Here is a 22,524-nt window from a genome sequence, read left to right on the forward strand (position 1 = left end):
GAAGATGCTCTTCTGTAGATTTGGTGAGAAACCATGAACTGCAGGTTGAACTTGTAACATCGTTTAGTTCCTGTAAGGTCAGGGCAGTTGCAGACATTCTTTGTCTGCAGATAGTAACAGGGAGGTAAAGTATTCAGTAAACTTTAGTATGTTCCACAATTTACACTTATGAAAATGAGAGTAAGAGGCGTGTTTTTGCTGGGCGAGTAACCATGGCTGTCAATCCCTCAGTTTTACTTTATGGTCAAGAAAATGGAGAGGGTGAGTGTGACTGTAAGTGTATATTAGAATACAGTTATAACAACTACAGAATTATCTATGATGACAAAAATATGAAAAAGTCTTGAATCATTATATTTTGCTTCTAAGGAACCATACTTTAATTTTGGTTGAGTGACAAAACAGTGTAGCGCACTGTTTTTAAGTACTTTACTAGCAGCCTGTTGCAAACACTTTTCCCCCTCCATTTGTTTAGTTGTCTCTATGGAAAATGCCAAAAATAACAATTTAACAGACAGAAAATTGTATTTTTCCAGCATCACTATGATTCCCAGAGACCTTGGATGAAGTGTAGTGTGCCCCTAAAGGAATCAGGGAATCTGGACAAGTGGAGGACAAAAGAAATGGCATGCTTAACACATGAGCAGTATCCAGTCCCAATACAAGATCAAAGATATGCATCTGGTCCTTTGTGTCATCCATCTACTTTTCACTGATGCCTCATCAGACATGGTCAGTATGGAAGGTTGACTTGACAAGCCATACTTAAACATGATCACTATATACGGAGGAGATCGGGATTTTGATTTCACCATAAAGAACACATCTGGAAACACGGTCATAATCATGGATAGGCCTCCCCAAAGTCCAGACCGCAACAGGGGTCAGCAGTCTGGGATCATCAGCAAAACATCCAAGGAGCTTTGGGTGTCTTTCAAGAAGCTGGAGAACTATTTCTGAAGATTACTTAAAAAAACAGAAGCTCCCCTAAGAGAGTTCAGGCTAAGCACAAAGCATGTTGAATAGAAAACTGTTTTGAAATGCCACAACAACAAAGATGGTTAAAGATAATTTAGACAATGCTTTAAATAAAAGACCGACGGCCTTTGAAGATGGCTGCTGAAGAGTCAAGATTTGCTTCAAGGACTCTTTTAGCTAAAACTTAGGTCAGAGAGGCAATGCTGATTTCACAATTTTATTTTTAAAAAGCCATTTTCCAGTTTTGTGAGTAGCTGATGCTGCAATCTGCATGAGCAATTTTGGAAATACAGCATTTTGGATACAAAGAAACAGCAGCTAAATGAAACAATGTGTCAAATTAATTAAACTTGGCAAAATAACAATTTTACCAGCCATTAAGGTGTGCGTTAAAATGATCCAGGGAGGGGGCATCCCAGCAAATCCCCCCCCTCCGGTTACAATGGCTCAGTCACATCCAGACCTCAATCTGACTGAAACGCTGTGGCAGGAGCTTAAAAGAACCATTCATAAACGAATGCCTGCAAATCCCAATAACTGAAGTAAAAGAGAACTACTAAAAGAAGAGTGGGCCAAAATTCCTCCACAGTGATGTAAGAATACAGTGATACAGAAAACAAGCACCTCAAGTTATTGTTGCAAACAGTGGATCTACAAGCTTCTGAACATGGGGTGTTCTGTTTTTCACAAGACTCCACAAAGTCCTGTTAAAACCTATTTTCACGACTGTACCTTTCATTTGTAATGAGTATGTTTTTATTTTTCCCCCATTACATTTTATTTGCTTGTTTTTTTTCAGAGCATTATGGCCACTGAAGCATGAAACTCAAATTTTCTAGTGCTTTTCAGGGTAAAATTGTTCAACACAGGCTTTTCTTCCCATCTTATGAACAATATAAAAAGAAAAGCTTCACAGAATCACAGAATGTGATGCTGTTGGTTGTACTTTCAAAAGTTTGACATTTAAGTTAAACTGCTTAACTTCATTGACTCTTGCACATCAGATAAATATCTATAATAAACAGTATTACTATTTTCATACAAACAGCACCACAGCATTTTTGTGTGTCATTTAATTTTTGTGTGAGGTCTTTTAAAATTCACAACACATCTGAACATTTCGTATCACTACACAAAGAAACAAACTGACATCATAACAGTTTAAATTATTAAAATAAATAAATTCAATACATGAAACACAAAGATCTTCAGTAAACGGACCACAAACAGCTTGACAGAGTCATAAAATCTCGTGCCTCAGAAATATCCCGAGTTCAGAGAGTGCGAACGTGAAAATATTACAATAAAATAATGTAATAGAAGATAATAGGTTAGTCTTAGAACACAAAGATGGGCAAAAGGTATTAAATTACAACAACGTAAAAAGTAAGCTCTTTGCAACTTTAGAGCAAAGTCAATTCCAGTCTGCACTGCTCATTTGGCAACATACTACAGGTGGAGGGGAGTGCGTGGTGGGCTGTACTGAAGAACTCAGCATGCTCTTTGACAACCAGTCAGTGTATAGTGATTGGATATGCAACTCCACAGTCAATGTTGAAAAAAGGAAGAAAGTGCAGAGCTTAACAGCTTTAAAGAGGGTTAAAACTGATGTTTCACACACCACAAACCTTCACTTGCATCATGAATAATATGAAGCTTATGAAATATCTCTTAAGGGAACAAAATACTCCTGCAGGCTGACAGACTGGCCATGCTACATGATTATCCAGTGCACAGCAGCATCTCTTCAGTATTTGTTCTCCCTCAAGTGCAGCAGTTCACTCTCTGATCCCCATCAATAACTTTAGCAAGTGTGCCTCCATCACCTGTTGAACTAAACAGAGAAACATACACTGAGGTCATTTAACTGAACTGTGGGCTTTGTGGAAACAAATCCTGATTACTGCGATAGTTTATAAGCATTAAAAGTGAAAATTAAGAACAATATTCACATTTCCATGTGACCATTCTTCACTCTGAGAAAGGAGAAAGTGTGGATCTGGCAGGAAAAGGCGACTTTGTGTTTATCTTAGCAGACTTTTACTTTTTTGGAAACAGCAGCACTGTCAACAAATTCTTATCGACTCAAATCAAGTTTTACAGGACAAACGCCAGGACAATTACTAATTTTAAACTTTGGCAGCAGGACAAAATCTAATTTTTTTTTTTGGTAAGTTCATGCCATGACCGAATGATTCATTATAGGAAAAAAAAGAAATCTCAAATCTAATTTCGCTGTCCTCAACCCATAAGGTGTCAGATTTTTACAGAGGGAATATGCCTGTATATATTTCAAGCATCCCCCTCAGAAAAAATCCACCACAAACTATGTGGCAGATATGGAACAACAGCGCTGTGCTGACCAGTTCCAGCACATGCGGTGAATGGAAGATGGCCTCCTCCACTACATCCATGAATCTTCTCTGTGGTCTTCCTCTTTTCCTCCTGCCTGGCTGCTCTATATTAAACATCCTTTGTTCAATTGATCCACTACCTCCCCTCTGCATGTCCAAACCCTACTCTCTCTAAAGATATTAGCTGAACAGGTAAAATGAAATGAAGTCATAACAGTGCCTGGTTGTTTATTCCTTTAAAGAAACACACACTCTCTCTCTCATTTTTTATAAATAAAAGTATAGTTCTGGGGTTTGTGCAGCAAACTCTAAAGTTAATACATATTAGAATACAGTCAGGGTTACTCCAGAGACAACTTGATTACTGAGACTGTTCCAGCATGTTTCTCAGCTGTGTTTTGCTCTTTTTCTCACATACCATTTCGGTGGCCCATGGCTACAGCCATGTCCATTGCATTGAAACCCGAATCTGACTCTATGGTAGGATCAGCACCGCTCTCTGAAAGACATGCAAACATACAAAATTTCAATCACTGTACATCATTTTCTGTTAGAACTCAACACAACTGCTTTGCTTACCCTTTAACAAATATGAACACAGATGTTCCTGCAAGTCAAAGATTTCTGCTCACCTAACAAGATTTCAACACAGCGCACATGGTTGCCATGGACAGCGTACAGCAGAGGGGCTCCTCCATTCTAAAAACCCACAGAGATAATAACATTTAATACCAAGATCACAAACTGAGCGGAGGCGCTACTTTAAACTAACTTTTTTATAATAACATACCCAGTCATATTCATTGACATCGACGCCACAGTCAATGAGCATCTTCACAATATCTGTGTATCCCTTACTGCAAGCCAAGGACAATGCACTCTCTCTCCCTTTGGCTAGGAGGTTAGGGTCAGCACCCTACAGCGAAAAGTGTCACAGGATGACAAACAGACAGTAAGTGAAGAAGTCTTGCTCGGATATAATAAACATATAAACAGAATAAAAAGTTTTCAATGAATATTCCGTACATTTTGGAGCAGAAACTCCACCACAGCGATTTGTCCGTGTGCAGCTGCCCACATCAGCGGGGTGAAGCCCTCCTCATCTTGGAGATTGATTACAGTCTCTGTTAAAATAAATATGGAAAATAAAACATAACACTGTATTTAATCTCCATCTACTGGTCTAATTACATTTTTAAACTTTATATTTTGCATACACAAGTAATTATTAAGATTCAATATCTGCTGGTAAACTGATGAAGAACTGTTGTTTTTCTCTTTTATGTGAAGGTGAATTCAATGTCTGAGAAAGAAGGATTTAAAAATTCTAAAAAAGCAGAATCTTTAAACATTTACAGTTAAAAAAAAAAAAAATACACGCTTATCCAACAGCAATGAAAAATAGAATTAGTCTCTTTTGGAGATTTGGAAGAAAAAGGTCGAGTTTCTATTTGCTATAACCTACTAATATCTACTTTTAAAGTCTCAGCAGCGAACAAGTTAAATGCCCCGAGAAGCAGCAGATAACAGGACATATATGAAACAAACTGGAATGAGGCTTGTCTAAAGGCATAAATATAAATAAAGCATCTTCAATACAAGTAGCTGATGTGGACTTATAACTTCTGTTAAACCTAAACATGTTTAAATGAAAAAGGAATCATTCTTCACTTTTCATGGGAATACCCAAACATTCATAAAATCTGGAAAGATGTCATCAACTGTCTGTCAGAGGTGTTCAACTTCTACATCCCTCTAAATGTTAAACTGTGCCTGCTGGGAATTTACCCAGTGGGCTTCTGACAAACACAAAAGCACTATGCTGGAAGAGTATGGATGCTCCTTCTATGAAACATGGGATAAAGGAACTTTCAGAATGTATCAGTCTGGAAAGAATAACATTGTTAAAGGAAAATGGAAGAAGTTTGTTCATATGGTTGGTTCATATACAGTTCACACCTCTGCGAACTAAACATTATAGAAGATTGAAAGTAGACCTAGTCTGTAAAAATGTGGAATCATTTATATTAATTTATGTTTCTATTTTAAAGTGTTGAACTTCATTGGTATATAATTTATGCATGCTTAACAGTGCATGTATGACAGTGATGTTTTTGGTTGTTACCGTGGTGCAATTTTTCATTTAACTAATTTTGGATGGCTTGCACTCCATGACAACAAAAACTGTAATCCTTTGACAGCCTACCTTGTTCAATCCTGCTGGCCAAAAACACCATCTCCCCTTGGGCTGCCAGCTGATGAATAGATAAAGCTGAAAGGAAACAAATGCATGTGTAACAATTACATTTTAACAATTCCGCTCACATAAAAACAACGAAAGAAACTGAAGTTGAAAGAAATGATGGTACTTACAGTGCACCAAAAGAGGTGTGGAAGACACCTCATTGCCTCGATGTTTATTGGTGAGAGTGGTGGACTGTTTGATCGGCGAGAAATGTTTGGTGGTGGATGGTGTGTAAACATGACGCACTTGTATACCCGGGGAAGGTGAGGTTTGGATGTTGCACTCGGCTGACAGAAGTAAAACACGTTTATTAGTATCGTGTATTCGACACAATCACAAGTTAATCTAAGACGAAGAAACAGGGTTTTGCTTTTTTCTTACCTTTAAACAAAACGGAAGCCACCTCCAGATCAGAGTTCACCTGATCCTGGATGTTCTTACTGTCCTCCTCATTGAGCGACTTTACAAATCTTGAGCAAACATTCATGTCGAAGCGGTTGGGTAAGATGAATTTGATGCCCATAGCGACATTTTGGGTGTTTGTGTCGTCTGGGCTTGCACCCACCGACTGCTCAGTCTTTATGGCACTCAAGTCAGGCATTACACAGATCCCCTCCATGTCCTCGGAGACCAGAGGGCACTCTGCGGTCCCATCTGACGCTGACACCGTAACGTTGTCCATCCCCGGATCACTCACTGAGCTTTCACACTGAGGTTAAACGGTGTACTATGCACGCTTGAAACACGGAGGAAATTTATGCTAAAAATCGATGGAAATCAGCACTCTGCGTCAGAGTCATTTTCATTTATCCTCGCCTGCGTACTAAAGGGACACAGAAAAGCCTTGCAAACAACAGCGTGTGAAACATATTAACTAGCAAACAACAGATGGTGGTTAACCAGTACTTAGCATGCTAGCTACTGTTAATGTAACCTTCGGCCCGGTACGCTGTGTATGGAGAACGGATTGCTAACCTTCATACAAATTAACCGTAACTATCAAGAAAGAAATATTTATTTTATAAAATCAATTAATCTAAGTCCATAAGCATTTTTAGACATTTTTTCTAGATAAATTCCATGCAAGCGTCGCTCTTTTGTCGGTGTTTTGATAGATTTGCACATGCGCAATTGGACGTCTTTTAAAGGTCGGTGCATCATCTTTTAAACTCCCCCTAGTAAGTTCCGACCGGAAACTACATCACACAAACAAAATACCAAAGCTGTTATTTAATGGTAGGCCATTTAATCGACGGTCTGTTACAGTTTGAAGCAAAGTTACCATAGTTTTGTATCTTCTATTTATTTTTTCTTTTTATTTCATTTAAAATTTTTTTTAACTCAGTTTAGTTTTAGTTAGTTTACAGAGTGAATTTTCTTATTTTCCTTTTTAATGTTTGAATTTATGTTGAATGTTTGAGTTTATTTAACAAACTATCATATATTAAAAGTGAGGATATTTCCTCTATATTTTTGTTTTATTTGGTTTTATTTGGTTTTCCAAGTTCACAAAATCATTTAGTGAAGTCTGAAAAAAAAAGGTTATTTATCTAATGCTTCAAATATATTCACCGTCTATCCTGTTCACTCAAACAAAATATCCAGTGTGCAGCAGGTTTCTGGGCAGAAATGCCATCTTGATCCTAGAGGTCAGAGGAGAATGGCCAGATTGCTTTGAGCTGTAGACAACAGCCACTCAAACAACCACTTGTTAGAACAAATGTATGCAGAAAAACATACATTGAACACAAACACTGAAGCAGATGGTCACAAGACCACAATTGGCGCTGCTCCTATCAGCTAAGACCAGGAATCAAAGGCTGCAGTTGTCACAGCCTGTGGATTATAGAGACTGGACGTAGAGAAAAGGACCCACATGCACTCGTGTGGAGGTAGCCAGAATAAAACAAAAAGTGAGCCCCTTTTCTGTTCACAAAAGAGCAAAGTGGCCATAATCCAAAAAGTGAAACATAAATCCAAAAAGGGGAAACTGAAAACTACAGTATAACCACTAGGAAACACACTCATGCTGAAAACCACTAGGGGCAAGAGAGACAGGAACAGAAACACATGGTCTGACACAGGAAAATGGGGGGCACTCACTGTATATGTGCAGAAGGGCAGTTAAGGGAAGCGGAGACAGCTACTTTACACTTTAAAGTCACTAGGAGGTGCAAGCTAGAGCAAGTACACCAAGAATACATGAAACATACATGAATACCTGAAATATAAACATTAAACAAACCAGGAATCAGAACAGAATATTCAAATAAACACTAGAAAGTCCAAAAACTCTGAACCACTGGGTCAAATCCCCCAATACCATGACAACAATTTGCACAGGCTCATCAAAATTGAACAACAGAAAATTGAAAAAGTGCTGCCTCATCTGATGAGTCTCGATGTCATTCTGTGAATTTTGGAGGGTAGGGTCAGAATTTGGCATAAAAGAGTATGGATCGCATTCATCCTGCCTTGGAGCAACGGTTCAGGCTGCTGATGGTGATGGAGTAATGGTGTCGGGGGATATTTTCTTGGCACACTTGAGCATCATTTAAACACCACAGCCTACCTGAGTATTGTTGCTGAACATCTCAGCCCATTTATAAAGACAGTGTAACCCATCTGCTGATGCCTGCTGCCATCAGAATAACACGCAAAATCCCAAAACTCAGATCATCTCAAATTTGGTCTTTAAATACACCACTGAGTTCACTGTACTCAGACGGCTTCCACAGTCAGCACCTCTTAGCACACAGTACAGCACCTTTGGGATGTGTTGAAATGGAAGATTGGTGTCGTGGATGTGCAGCCCACAAATCTGCAGCAACATGTGTGCTGATGTCATGTTAATATGGACCAAATTCTCTGAGGAATGGTTCCAGCACTTTTTTGACTCTATGCCATGAAAATTAAATCAGTTCTAAAGGCAGAAGGGGATCCAACCCAGTACTAGCAAGGTGCACCTAATAAAATGCTTAGTTTGCATATGTCTTTGGTTCAAGCTAAAGTCTGAGAGAAATGAATCCCACCTTGTGTGGACGCGTGTTCTAAATAATATTCAAATTATATAATTAAGTAGGGGCTTATGTGAGAAAAGCTACAAAAGCTGAAGAATTTGAGCTTGTTTACTTATTCCTTTTAAACAGTTTGCCACACTAATGACAGGGAATTCAAACGTCCTGCCAATCGTGGTTATTTTCATGGCAAGGTCAACCTTACAACACAATAATCAGATTTAAAGGCCGTGACAACTATTTCCTCAGTGAAATCCTTTTATTCAGAAATAAATGTGGAATGATCCTTCCCCCCCCCCGTCCCCCCTTTCTCGTGTTATGTTGTTTGTTTCACAATCTGTGTATTTCCATATCTCGCTTCCCTGCTTGCTGTCGATGTTCTGAAAGCGTTTGTGTTCTTTGACTTTCTCTGTTTGTTTTGCAAAGTAGAGATTTCTTAATGGTGTGATTAGGCTTTGGAGGATAAACAGTATTTAAGTCCCTGCAGTATTTATCCCTGCAGTCCTAAATAGAAGGTTTAATAGTGTTTTTACTGTATAATTTCTTTAAAAAAAATCAGACTAACTGCCTGGTATCCATGCCAGCAGCCTTCCTCTAATGCTTCTGTGAGCAATGTTTACTGCTGGTTGATGGCTAATTCCTCACTCATGATTATGCAGTGTTTGAGTTAAACTTGGTAATCTATCACCGTGTTAAACTGCAAAGACACAGACGTTACAAATTCTGTGAGAGAAAACAAATACAGTTATTTGAATTATTGCCTTTGAAACCCCTGGATGATTTTTTGAAATGCTTTACATATTTAAGAAATCAGAGGAGGATTTGGAGATTGAAGTTATGATTCAAAATCAGTTTTTATTGGACTGTAACTGAAATGTCTTTTCAGCTGGGGAAAAAAAGGCTTCATTGAAACAGTGCGATGGCAGCTGCGCTGGGACAGAAACTCTTCTTGTTTTGTTGTTTTAATTGTTTTAGGAAAGTGCTTTTGTATCTCAAATATTAGCGCCTTTGTTTCCTGTTGTTTTGAAGTAAAAAAGTGATGGCGATGCTTCTCCCGAGGCCTTTTTGTTCTGTTGTTTTTGTTTTTTCAAGCTTCTAACGAGGAGGTCAAGGGTCCTGGGATGTCCATGAAGCTGCTCCAACAACACCAGGGGGTCTTGATGGAAAAAAAACCCCTTCCAGGTCAGTTGCACTGAGGAAGCTGTGCCTTGTTAAATGTGACTCAGTGAACCTCAGTGTGTCTTTTTGTGTACCGCTCTCGCCATCTACAGGAAACAGGAATTGCATGCAGAAAATACAGCAGATTACTGCACCTTAACTACTTTGGAATTTAGTGTATGACATTACCGAGGATGCAAGTGGAATGTGGTATGGAAAAGCCTCCTGCACAAGTGTTGTTTATTTTAGTCACTTCTTGGTTACACCAGCAGATGGCACCATAGTCTTATGAATTCTGAAATCGGAGCTTGAACTTGAGGGAGGCTTTGTTCTTCTTTCAAGCTTTCTATAATCCTTTGATCACCCAATTAAGCAAGACAGCACTTTTTGGTGGACAGGGTGAAATTAACTGATATTGCCAACTGTGTGAAAGCTGGACCATCGTTTTAGTTCATCTGCTGCTCATTATTAGTTAGTGGGGGAACAGGGTTTATGAGTGACCAGGGAGCAGGAATTGTGGGAAAGTTGTCTTCTTTTTGTGTTTCTTATTAATGTAAAATGTCAGGATAAATTGCCCTCCTCTGTGTGCAACTAAGATGAGAATCCAGCTGAAAATGAAAGAGGTCTTTTCCCCCCCGAGCCAGTTAAAAAGTAAGTATAGAGTCCCACACAAATTAAGCACTATTTTGAGACAGCTCTGTCCTTCTGCTATCAGTGTGCAATTAACTCCACTTGAGTTCATTTTCATAAAAAAGAAAAAATAACTCCTAAAGTAGATTGTGCAAAAATCACCAATCAGCTTACATATTAAATGTGAGTTATGCTTGATACACCTGATGTCACTACATAAAACAGCTGTACAGCCACGTTTATTGAGTCAATAGTTCATGCTAAAATACTAAAAAGAAGAAGAATCATCTCAAAGTCCAGAAAGGCCCTTTCATTTGTACTTTTCCCTCATGCACCTGCCGATGTAAAAAGTCTTGAATAATCAGGCCTCATGTTATCGTAAAGACCTCAAAGTAGCACATCACCTCTGTAGAGCACTCAGCCTGTGAGCTTACTTGTGGTTTTAGAGTATTTAAAAGAAGAATGGGAGGCAGAGCCTTCAGCTTTCAGGCCCCTCTTCTGTGGAACCAGCTCCCAGTTTGGATTTGGGAGACAGGCACATCTCTACTTTTAAGATTTGGCATAAAACTTTCCTTTTTGATAAAGCATATAGTTAGGGCCGGATCAGGTGACCCTAAACCCTCCCTTAGTAATGCTGCAATAGATCTAGCTTACTTGGGTTTCCCACAATGCACTGAGTATTTCTTCTTTATTCACCTTTTTTCACTGTCAGTATGTTTATACATCACTTTGCATTGAGCCTAGTTTTGCTCGAGTTTTCTTCCTGGTTTCTTCCTTGGCAACAGTGGAAAGGAGGTTTTCCTTCCCATTGTTGCCAAGTGCTTACTTATAGGAGGTCATCTGATTGCTGAAGTTTCCTCTCTATTATTGTAGGATCTTTACCTTACAATATAAATGGGGTTTGTGGTTGTGATTTGGCACTACATAAATGAAATTAAACTGAACTGAACTGAAAGCTAGCCTTGATTGATGAGGATACATCAGTATATAAGATTTGTTTCAGCTGATATTGGCCATGTTGTCTGAAGTTGGCTATTGGCAACAACATGGAATTTATCAGTGTAAGGTCATGACCATTCATACATCCAGTCTAGCTTATAATATTAATAATACATTAGAATTCTGTGAAACACACTTATCGTGTGTGTATTTATACTATATTTATTACCATGTTAGCTAATGCCAAAAGTAGCCACACACCAAAGTGCTAAAATACTCAGTGAGAGACTGTATTACAAATACAAAGTAAAAGTACAACAAAAAAAATGTAGTTAATGTATCCAAAACAGTTGTCAGTAAATTTCTGGACTTTACTGTAACAGCCTGCCTGGTATTTAAAAGATCCATTATCCCTACCAAGGACGTACACTCTACAACTATCCAACTCAAGAAGAAGTTCAAAGAATAGTGATGTGGCATGTTGATGTTGTATTAATGTGTAAGGTGCATTTTAACATTGGGGCTGATAAAGTGGAGCAATTTTTTTCTAAGGTTAATAATAATTAAAGTGTGGAAGAAGTGTAGTAGAATAAAAATGTGCTTTAATCACTTTGCATTCTTTCCAGTTATTATTAATCTCTAGCTCTCTTCCATCTGTCTCCCTCCCCTTACCCCCAGCAGGTAGCAGCAGATGGCTGTCCTTCCCTGAGCCTAATTCTGGATGAGGTTTCTTCCAATTAAAAGGGAGTTTTTCCTTCTCACTGTTGCCAAGTGCTTGCTTGAACAAGGTCATCTGATGGTTGGGGCTTTGTATTACTGTAGGGTCTTTACCTTACAATATAAAGTCCCTTGAGGCGACTATTGTGTGAGAAAATGTAACTGAACTGAAGTGAATTGAACTGACTTTGTACTTATAGTCTTTTCACCGCTGCTGCTGTGGTTTCTTTGTACTCGATCACAGTGACATCACTCAGGCTGATCTCTGATTGGAGAAAATTAAAATGATGAACACTAAACACAGGAGCTCAGTTAAAGGAAATGTCAAATGAAGCATTAAATGTCATTATGAGTTCCCTATGCTGGGGACGTTACATTTATAGAGACGGAATTAAGCACATGTCGCCACGTTTGGCCCTGCCTCCCGGAGAGGTTTCACTCATGCTGCCCGGTCCTTGAAGGGGTGGACCAAAAAAAAAAAAAAAAAAAGGACAGGCAGCAAAGGAAAAGGAAAAACATTGGCGACACCTGCAGACTCCTAACCTGCTCTCTCTCGGAGCAAAAACATGGAAACCTGAAAGAAGCGGAAAGAAACAACTCATTCGGAATAAAAGGTGCATTAATAAAGTATGTTTATTCGTCACAACTACTACGCGGAGCAGAAGCGAGCGGCTCAAACACTTTCCAAATAGACTCCCGGAGCGAGAAAGCGGAGGGAGGGAGGAAAGCGCAGCAGGTAATGGGAAGCTGATTCATCCTCACTCGGAAAAGTTCCGTTTCACGCAGATTTTCATTAAAACTTAAAGGAAGGAGCAGTGTGCAGACAGCGAAACTGTTTTCATGTACTTTTTAATTTTTGTATATATATATTTTTTACTTGTTAATTGTTCACGTGAGGCGTGGATGGAGTGAAATGCTGGTGCGTTCACAGGTAAAAGGCAAAACGCGCGTTTTCCCCTGTCTATGTCGTCTATTCAAACCCGCTGTTGTGATCCCGGAGAGAGATAAATGATTCGTTTACTGACTGTATTTGACTGTTAAGTGCAGGGGTTTCGCTTCCTACTGACAGTAGCAGTGGAGATCATTTATTGTTCATAGGAGTGCTCACAATGTGTGCGGTCCCCCGTTTTCACTTCTTTGTGTGGCTGCTCCATGCATTAGTGTGAAAGCGAGGTGGTTTTCCTCGAAGTAATACCTTACATTCTGAGTCCGATAACTCTAATTTACGGAGACGCTCATAAGTCGCCATACATCATTCATGAATTTGTGAGCTCTTTTATTAAGTTTAAATACGTCATGTTGAAAATTGTGGAGTTATGCAGTTGTCATTCAATGTGTGCATAAAAATGCTTTCGACAGCCTGTTTTTGCAGCTTGCCATGTGAACGGAAATTAAATAGTTTAACCGTGCGTCATCTGAAAAAGGGCTGATGAAGACAGGGTTTACATACTCCCATCTATGTATGTCAAAATGCTTTCCAAATGCTTTTTGACAGCGTGCGGTTATGTGTAATCTTTTTTCTGTTTTCTCACGCTCTGTTCTGGCGTGCCTGGCCACGACTCATATCAGGTTTCTCCTTCATACTGAATAGTCAGACTGAGGACAATGAATGACACTAATGCTTTGCATAGTATTAGAAAAAAATAGACAATAAACGTTGGGTTTAAAGTTAATCCGTAGATGGTGGTGTGCCTTACTTTGGTTTCCTGGTCATCCAATCTTTGTTTTCACCTGCAGTCTATTCAAAAGTTGTTTTTGAGCTCGTGAAGCTCAGGTGAGGTCTTCCTTCTGTGTTTGGACGTGAATCTTGTTTTGAACTTTCTATAAAGGGAAGATGAGCAGAACAATCGCATTTGTGGGCATTTTAAAAAAAATCTGTAATAGGATAGATTAACCATCATTAGTTGTACATCACAGTAGTGTAATCCTATAGATATAAGTAAAAAAACTTATTTCACCCATTGATGTGCAAATCGATTTATAATTTCTATGTAGTCTTTTTTTCTTTTTGATATCCTGTCTTTCTCCATTAAATTTAAACTACCATCAGAATTAGATCCTGCTCTATTCTTAAAAATTTAGCTAGAAATTAAAATAATCATTTCCACCACTGTAAATGAATTGACCTGCCCACCTTTCCTTTACGTACTTTTATATGGAAGAAGTGGCATAATCAAAAAATATTCAACAATCATTAAAATATGTGTATTGAAATCAAAGCCGAGAAGAGTATTCAGTTAATAAATTAATAAACATGAAAGCATGATTCCTGATTTTGGTTGGTTAAAAAAAACCAACAACACAATTTTAACCATAATTTCTTCAAAAGTGTGAAAACTTGCATACTGGTAGATTTTTTTTTAAAGGTTCATCTTTTAAAAGCAGGAAGTACTTAATCTACCCAAAACTATAGCTGTTTTTTCATTATGGTTACCATAAAAAAAAATCCTCGATATTTTAGCCAGGACATTCACGTGGCTTACTTTCTACAATTAAATGAAAATTTTCCTAAAATAAAATCATGGCTACAGTTTATTCATGCAAGGGAGCCATTTATGGGTTAGGATTACATTAACATTCGGCTCATTTAATGGAACTTTTGCCTGTTTGGGACATGCAAAAAGTCTGCAGAGCCACAAGGCCTGCTGGATGTGCCCCAGCTGATGCAGATGAGTGTCTAGACAAAGAGCAGCCTGCAGACCTGCTGTGCAGCTTTGAAGTCATGCACTATTCACAGCTGAGACTGAAGTCACAGTGGATCAGGTGTGTGCTGATGATACAGTTACCCTTTCTACCACTGCTGTATCCTGTCTGAAGGCTATTGTTTTTCCATTCATGCAGGCAGCGAACTAAGCCCTATAAGAGTCTTCATCTTACTCACCTCAGGAAATGTTTTGAAACGTGGCACACAAAAATAGCAAGCGATCTCTTGGTCCTGACTTTGGGAGACAGTGGGGCTAAGAGGAGGGTCAGATCTTGGAGGTTAAAGTTTCACGCCAAACAATAACATAAGTGCAATAAATTTGGTGCAACATTCAATGCTTCAGTTGTAGCATGGCTATAGGTTACATTAGGCGGTGCTGTTATTAACCCGATGTCATAGTAACACCTCTGTTTTGTCTCCAGGTCTTTGGTGGATGGAGAGAAAATGGACGTGAACCAGAGGGAGCTGCCTTTATTTGTAAGTGACTACCTCCTTAGCTTGTGTGTGTCTGAGGTGTTTGCATAATGCAGGGTTGTCAAACTTATTCTGCATGATGGTCCACAGTTTCCATTACTGTCAAAGACACATTTAATTCCAATTCATAGAAGAAGAACAAGAAGTGCAATTTGAACAGCAGGTGTTTATTTTTTACATGCTTATTCTGAATTCTATTCTATATGGAAAAGTTGCTGTAGAAACTCTGGCTGATTGGGACCCACACCCAGTTTCACACCTTGGCTCAGGCGATTAGAGGATCATCAGGGGGTCCTTTTGTCCCTCTGTGGGGGGTCACTCCCACTAGGTTTATATCTGGGACTCTCCACCATTTGACCTTAGAACTGAAGAAGCTTCTCGGATGAGAGGTGAAACGTCTTCAAGTAACTTAAAGAAGTCCAGATGCTTTTCTTTGCAAGCTCCTTTGACTACGATGACCTGGATGACTGAGAACCTTCACAGACATGCTGTAGTAAATCAAAGAAATTGTCATTGGTCATTGCCCAGACTCTCTTGCAACTGCAAAACTGAAAGTCTTCATTAATATACAGAAAAGGTTTTATTTATTTTTCTGTGGACCCATTGTAAAAACAGAAATTTCTACAGGCGATAGTAAAAATTAAAAACAGAAGATTTTCTGTTCAAGTTTATCTATTAATTACTCTGGTGTAATATGAACAACAATGGCAATGTGGGGTGGGGTGTGTGTGGGTGGGTGGGTGGGAGGGGGGGTATCTTTATCAGTAAGAAAAGCTGTGAACCTTAAGAAAACACAGTTGAAAGTGCAAAATCTATGCCCTCTTTCATATACTCCAAAGCCATCAAGTGGCCCAGATTGAGGTCTTTGCCAGGCTGATACTGACCCCAAAGCCTTATGTTTCAGGCATGATTTTTTTTTTACCTCAGCAGAAGTGTTTCCCTCCAGCTATCCTCCTCCTCTCTCAGTCCTGACTCTCTCTGTGTGCACTGGTTGACTAGTGAGCCTTGTGTCGCAGGTGAAACCCAACCCAGCAGGGTTTCAGTCCCTGGGGAAGCCAGGCTCTATGCCGCCCACCACATGACAAGGGCTTCTGAAAGCATGGCTCCCATAGTGAACATGGGACTAAGAATAATAGAGTATTCTTGGCTCTTTAAAAACTACTGGTTACACAAGTTTAAAAAAAAAAGAAAAGTGGATTTTCTTTTCTAAAATTGTCAAGTTGTTGTCTTTTCAACTTTTTTTGTTTTAACTTTTGGACGTTTTAGTTTTGTTTCGCCATCTCTTTCTCTCTTTTCCTCTTTCACTCTCTCTCTGCCTATTCTCCTGTAAATGTGGAAGCCTGGGTGGGCCAGTCACTGAAGCGTTGCCAGATTTCTGGTAAGCGGAGTGCCTGCTTGTTTTGCTGTGTCACCAGTTTGAGAGAGGGATGGTGATGGGGGTGGGGGTCGCTTCGAAATCGTTGCCTCCATTCGCTCACAGAATCTGATGGAGGGCCGGTCTCGAGGCCCAGACATGTGAATCATTATGGGCGCTAGAACTTACACATACTAAGAGGAAGTGGTGTCTCCACCCTCAGAGGACACAGCTGAACAGGAGCAACTCTCAGGACTGAATGAGATCCAGATTTCAATGCTGGGCTTTGTGTAGACAAGCTGTGGCACACTGCTGTGATATAAAGACTACTATTGTAGCATGCCTAGTAAAGTTTTATGGCGCACCTCCACGCACGCAACACAGTGTCATGCCCATAGCAAATACTGATGAACGAGATCAATGGAGAAGTGGCTGCCATGAGTTGGATGGAAAAAGCGTTGGGAGTTCCTGTGTGGAAGGAGATTTTATTGAGCTGTAGTTTAGCTTCAGGTTCATGCGAAAGTCATTTTGTTTGTCCAGGTGCATGATTGAATCAAACTTATGCCCCTGAAAGAAGAATGTGTGGCCATGTTGGTGAAATGGAAAGTGCAATTTTACCACAACAGAGGCTGAACTAACTGCATTTCCAGTTGTAGCAACACCAGCAGCTTGCTTCTTTCTTGGTTTGCCACCACATTCGTTCATGCTTAAGGATCTGAAACTATTAATGAGGCTTAAATGTGATAAACTAGACAGCAGATTTAAAAAAAACCCCAAAATTCTGCTGTTACTGCTATTATATAGAAATCTGCCTGACATATTTGTGTTCTGGAGGGGTAAATAGTAATTTTAACATTTTTTGTACATTATTTTATATTTTTCAGGTCATTTTAGTTGATCTAAATCTGTGGATTGCCAAATAAGGTGGTAAATAGGGTAACCATAACAACTGCTTAACATCAGGATGTTAGCAGTGCTGTTGTGAGCAAGTCAGCATAAATATTCAATATTCCGGCCAATTCAATATGCCGGCCAATAGTTTTTGGCTTTCAGAAATGAAACATAAATAAATTTCCCTAACATTTATTATGTGAAGTTATTTATTTACACATTTATGCTGTGTCTGACTCTGCTTGGATCACGTGGTTGTTATGTTTGTGGTCTTCCAAACATATGTGGTTCCAACAAGGAAGTTGCAAAGTGCCTCTGCTGGACAAACTATGCAATGTTAACATTCATAACATAGCTGAAGGGTGTTTTCACCTGGTTCCCTTTGTATTTTAAACTTGAATTTACTGGCTATTATAAATTGTTTTTTTGTATTGTATCTTTATTTGTTTCAGACATATAAAACAAAAAACAATATATACACACTACATATATTTTCATTTACAGATACGAATATATATGTAGATATACACACACACACGTATGTGTTCAGATAAACAAAAAATATATAATGAAATAAAACAAAATCGTCTGACATAATGTAACAATGTTTGGTCTGAAAAGGAGTAGGAAGAAGTATGAACATACTTATTAATTCCTACCCCTGCTCAACATCTTATTGATCCCACATAATTCACCTAATTCCCATCATCACATACTCCACACGATACACGAGGAGAACCTATATAAACTTGGCTACCGTGACTGATATAATTTGGATATAATTTGATATTTTTTATACATACAATGGGTGATCATCTTTATCGGTATCATATTCTTCCAAAATCAGTTTTCGAAGTATTTTCATGAACTTACTAATTCCTGAGCATTGCTGTAGATCTATAGTAAAACTATTCCACAGTTTTACCCCATAAATAGTGACACAAAAGGTTTTAACCTTTGACCGTGCTTTAAGAATCCTTAGATTCAATTTCCCCCTCAATTCATAGTCTCCTTCTCTGTCATAGAACATCCTCTGTATATTTCCTGGTAACATATTGTATCTGGCCTTGTACATAATTTTTGCAGTTTTATATTTTATAAGATCCATAAACTTCAGTATTTTTAATTTCAAAAACATGATGTTAGTATGGTCTCTAAATCCTGCTTTATTAATCATCCTGATTGCTTTTTTTTGAATTTTACATATTGGTTGAAGTGCAGTTTTATATGTGTTTCCCCAAATTTCCACACAGTATTCCAAATATGGCAATATAAGTGAACAATAAAGTACCCGGAGTGATTTGGAAGGCAAAAAATATTTAACTTTACTTAGTACGGAGATGCTTCTTGACAGTTTGGCTTGTATATGCTTTATGTGAGGTTTCCAGCAGATTTTGTTATCTATTATCACACCCAGAAATTTTGTATCCGAAACTTGCTCTATTTCAACATTGTTTACTAATAATTTTGCTCCTGCATCTTTTTTACAATTTCCGAATAACATAAATGCAGATACCAATTGATTGGCAAATAGCTAATATTGACAGATGATAATAAGAATAACCCAGGTTGATCCTGATACAATTATGGTACATTTTGTTGAAAAACAGTTCTTTAAAATTGGCTCCATTTTTGTAATCTGGATTATTTTCTGTGAAAACGCTTTTGTATTGGCACATGTCAACATACCTGGCAGGACGATACATCTGTTATAGGCCAGTATCAGTTGTTAATATCAGCATATGCTCGCACATACACTTTATTAGAATAGAATAGCCTTTTGTCATTGTACAACAAAATTGTGGTTAAATATTTTTCGAGCAGAGGATGGTTTTGAGCCATCGACCTTTGGGTTATGGGCCCAGAACACTTCTACTGAGCCACTCTGCTTGGGACTCACAATCCCTAATTTAGGGATTAGGTCACTGGGGCTACAGTACGCTAGGTACACTTGGTCAACTGCTCATTAATCCAAAAAGCAACTCAGGACATGTAAACATGGTTAAGATGACCTGCTCGGTATGAGCATCAGAACTGGGGAGGCAGGTGATCAGACTGGTTGTTTGGTTGTAACCCAGCGGCCCCCAACCCCCGGGCCACGAGAGTTAAGGCTCGGTTGTTAAACTTATGGTTTTCAGGGTTTTTTTTCAGTTTTTATCGTTATTTTTTTTAATCGTTTTTATCGTTCCCTGGGTCTTTCCCCGTGTGTTATGAATACATCCTCCTTTTTTGGTACGGGTACTGATTTTATTTTGTTGTTTTTATTCGCGACACCTTAAAGGGCGGTCTGTGAAAATATTGTTGGACAAAAAAACGGTCCGTGGCCCAAAAAAGGTTGGGGACCGCTAGTTTAACCTACAACATGAAGAATTAAAGCTTTTCTGAAGGCAAAAGGGGTCCAACTTAATAGGAAGGTGTACTAAGTAAAGTGGCTGGTGAATGCATTGTTGGGCTTCACTTAAACCAGTACACATCTGCTTGCAAGGCTCTTTTTTTCCCCTTAACAGCAGCTTTTATCTCAGCGCAGTACTGCCACATTTTGACAAATGAAGATAGATTGGGTGTCCCCTTATTACAATGTTTGTTAGATTGCGAGTGTGGTTTGTGTAGTGTAATGGTGGTTTCCTTTAAACTATAGCAGGTATGTGTGTGTGTAATGGTTTATGGGTTTTTTTCCCCTTTAAGTGCTGTGATGATTGTGTTTGCTTTTCACATGTCAAACCAACAGAAAGACTCACGTTTCCAAATATTTATTGATGCGGAACAAGAAAGTTGTCCATAAAGGATAAAACAACATTACTTCACCAAATAGACACGCTCTCCTATTACAGCTGCTTTCTCAGATGTCGTAATTATTCATTTCAGTACTTCTTGAGAATATTATGTAACAGCTAGTCTACCGACAGGACTTTTCTTTGAGATGAATGGTTGTGGCACTGCACCAGCCCCTTTTGACATGTAGACTAGTTATTAGTATCCCATTTGCACAGCAGATTAAATCAGAGGTATGTGTCTCAGCTGAGCATGAGAAAAGGCCTTCAGCACTAGCTGGTTGTCACTCTCAAGACTCTGGAGTTTATGTTAGTTCAGATGTGAACAGCCCATAGTGTCACTATGGTAGTGTGTGACGTACTGTCACATACTTGTGGTTGGACAATTGTTTTGCTTAATGTAATGCCTTTGTGTGTGAACGTTCATGAGCATATCATCTTAGAGCATGTGGAAGTAAGTGGAACGGTGGCCTCTGTTGTTCTTTGATCAAATTAAATAGGCTATGAGGGTTTATAGTGACTCTATGATTATAGCAGACTCCATTGCACAGTGCAGTTTTTCTTAATGATACCAAATGTTATTTGTATTGGTTATTAAACTGAAATAACTATGCTTGAGAGCTGACATCAGTAGGTCTTTGCACTGAGGGGAGCTAACTGTTATTGGAGCTGTTTTTGTTTTTGCGGTGGCACTGATCTTACTCCCCTGACGTCACCCGTGTGATACACTCAGGAGATCATGGCAAAGAGCTGTAGAGCTGACAACTACAGGTTTCCTGGAGACCGGGCAGCAGATTTGATGTTGTTTTTCCTCCCACCCCCCACACTGAATGGACAATAACATGCGGAGGTTAGAAGACCATCTCTCTGGTGTATCATTTACCTCCAACATGGCGGCGCGTGCACACGCAGCGGCTTCTCTCTCTCCCAAACTTACCTCATAAGACTTTGTTGTTACACTTTCTCTTACCGTACACTACTAAATCTCCATTTGCACTATTTGCCTATTTGCACTACTCTGCCTGGTTTACACTCAATGTCACTTACCCATTATATTGTATATTGTATAGCTTTCTTGTTATATGTAAAATTGTATTTATTTAAATTTTTACTTTTTAATTATTTTACTTGCATTTTTAATCACTTTTATATTTAAATATATTTAAATGTTCATTTGCTATTTATCTAGGGATTGAGAGTAACGCAATTTCTATTCTCTGTATGTCCTGTACATGTGGCAGAATCGACAAATAAAGTTGACTTTGACTTTTGACTTTGACTTAGTGTTTTAATTTGTGTTTAGTGTTAGTGTTTTAATAAAAATAAACATTAAAAACAAAGCAGCCCAGTTGTTATGTCACACAACAGCAAAAGCACCTTGTGGATTCATAGCAGGCATATATGAAAAACCTTGTATTCATAACTAAATATACTCCCCGACCTTCAACCTTGCCACGTGGAAGGCATGAAGTAAAAAACCACAAGGTGTTGAATATTTCATTGTTACTGGATCAGGTTGTGTCATGACGGTGCCCTGGAAAAAAGGCCATAGATCACATCGGTGTGTTGTCATATCGCAACCCCAGCCAACCTCTGTTCTAATCTCCAAGACTCAGGAGGTACAGATTTGTCTGATCAAATTTTGCCCCTCTTAAAGTAATATTGTCTGAGGCTATGGGACAATGTTGAGACAATTGAGTGGAAACTATATCCTCTGTGCAGGATTCAAAATGCAATCAAACAATATTGTGTGATGTGTCTTTTATAGACATTTACAAAGGAATACAGTATAAAAAATACAGAAAACTGCACATAGCATTAATATCTAAATAAATTCTATTAAATTTTTTTTGTAAATGTACTTTTATGAATGACTCTTCATGTGGAGTTAGACTTACAGGAAATAACGAAGGCTACACAAGCAGCAGGATGAAATCTTATCTTCTGTTATGCGGAAAAACAATCAGAGATAAGTGTGCACTAAGTGGTACTGCAGCTAACCGCTGAAAACGGAGAAACTGCAGCTTGAGTCAGACCTGTTTATCACTTTCAAATAGCAGCCTCGCAAACAACAGGAAGATAGCAACTCTTGAAACCCCCAAGGGTTTCCAAAGAACAGGGGTAAAGGTTAGAAATTTGACTGGAACCAGATTTTAAGTGCAGTTGAAATGATTATAGACTTTTTGTTTTGTTTTGTTTTTGTTTCCATGGGAAAGATTGACCTATACTCGCATGTATAATATAGGTCAAAACATGTTTGAAGACATAAGTTGTCCTGAGAAAAAAATTCCT

At 38.7% G+C, this 22,524-nt stretch overlaps 2 protein-coding genes across 7 annotated transcripts in view; one reads left to right on the forward strand and one right to left on the reverse strand.

Annotated features, from left to right (window-relative positions):
* Nucleotides 1–1,181: 1,181 nt before the first annotated feature.
* Nucleotides 1,182–6,734, reverse strand: ankra2 (ankyrin repeat, family A (RFXANK-like), 2). The gene is made up of 8 exons (XM_082539632.1): nt 5,959–6,734; nt 5,706–5,864; nt 5,539–5,604; nt 4,359–4,456; nt 4,123–4,248; nt 3,965–4,031; nt 3,751–3,831; nt 1,182–2,812 (listed from the first exon to the last, which is right to left on the reverse strand). Exons 1-8 carry the CDS (start codon nt 6,257–6,259, stop codon nt 2,757–2,759), a joined length of 954 nt encoding a protein of 317 aa, XP_082395758.1. The 5' UTR covers nt 6,260–6,734; the 3' UTR covers nt 1,182–2,756.
* A 5,676-nt stretch (nt 6,735–12,410) lies between these two features.
* Nucleotides 12,411–22,524, forward strand: part of arhgef28a (Rho guanine nucleotide exchange factor (GEF) 28a) — a 53,979-nt gene continuing 43,865 nt past the window's right edge. For 5 of the 6 annotated variants that reach the window (XR_014277889.1, XM_082541159.1, XM_082541162.1 and 2 more), the window contains exons 1-2: nt 12,411–12,774; nt 15,165–15,219. Coding sequence is in view for 5 of the 6 variants with exons in the window: in XM_082541159.1 (XP_082397285.1) it covers nt 15,187–15,219 (33 nt within the window). In the remaining variant the exon portion in view is untranslated. The remainder of the gene's footprint in view (nt 12,775–15,164; nt 15,220–22,524) is intronic. The other variant, XM_082541160.1, reaches the window with a different exon arrangement.

The sequence above is a fragment of the Aulonocara stuartgranti genome (assembly GCF_965226115.1).
Source record: "Aulonocara stuartgranti genome assembly, chromosome: 7".
NCBI classification, from domain to species: domain Eukaryota; kingdom Metazoa; phylum Chordata; class Actinopteri; order Cichliformes; family Cichlidae; genus Aulonocara; species Aulonocara stuartgranti.

What these genes read in the sequence shown, in the direction of transcription:
- ankra2 (XM_082539632.1), bottom strand. Translation starts at nt 6,259, where the DNA reads ATGGACAACGTTACGGTGTCAGCGTCAGATGGGACCGCAGAGTGCCCT. An exon ending in GGCTTCCGTTTTGTTTAAAG is followed by an intron (nt 5,865 to 5,958) that starts GTAAGAAAAAAG and finishes TACTTCTGTCAG; the next exon opens with CCGAGTGCAACATCCAAACC. An exon ending in AGCCATGGGCCACCGAAATG is followed by an intron (nt 2,813 to 3,750) that starts GTATGTGAGAAA and finishes TTCTCTGTTTAG; the next exon opens with TTCAACAGGTGATGGAGGCA.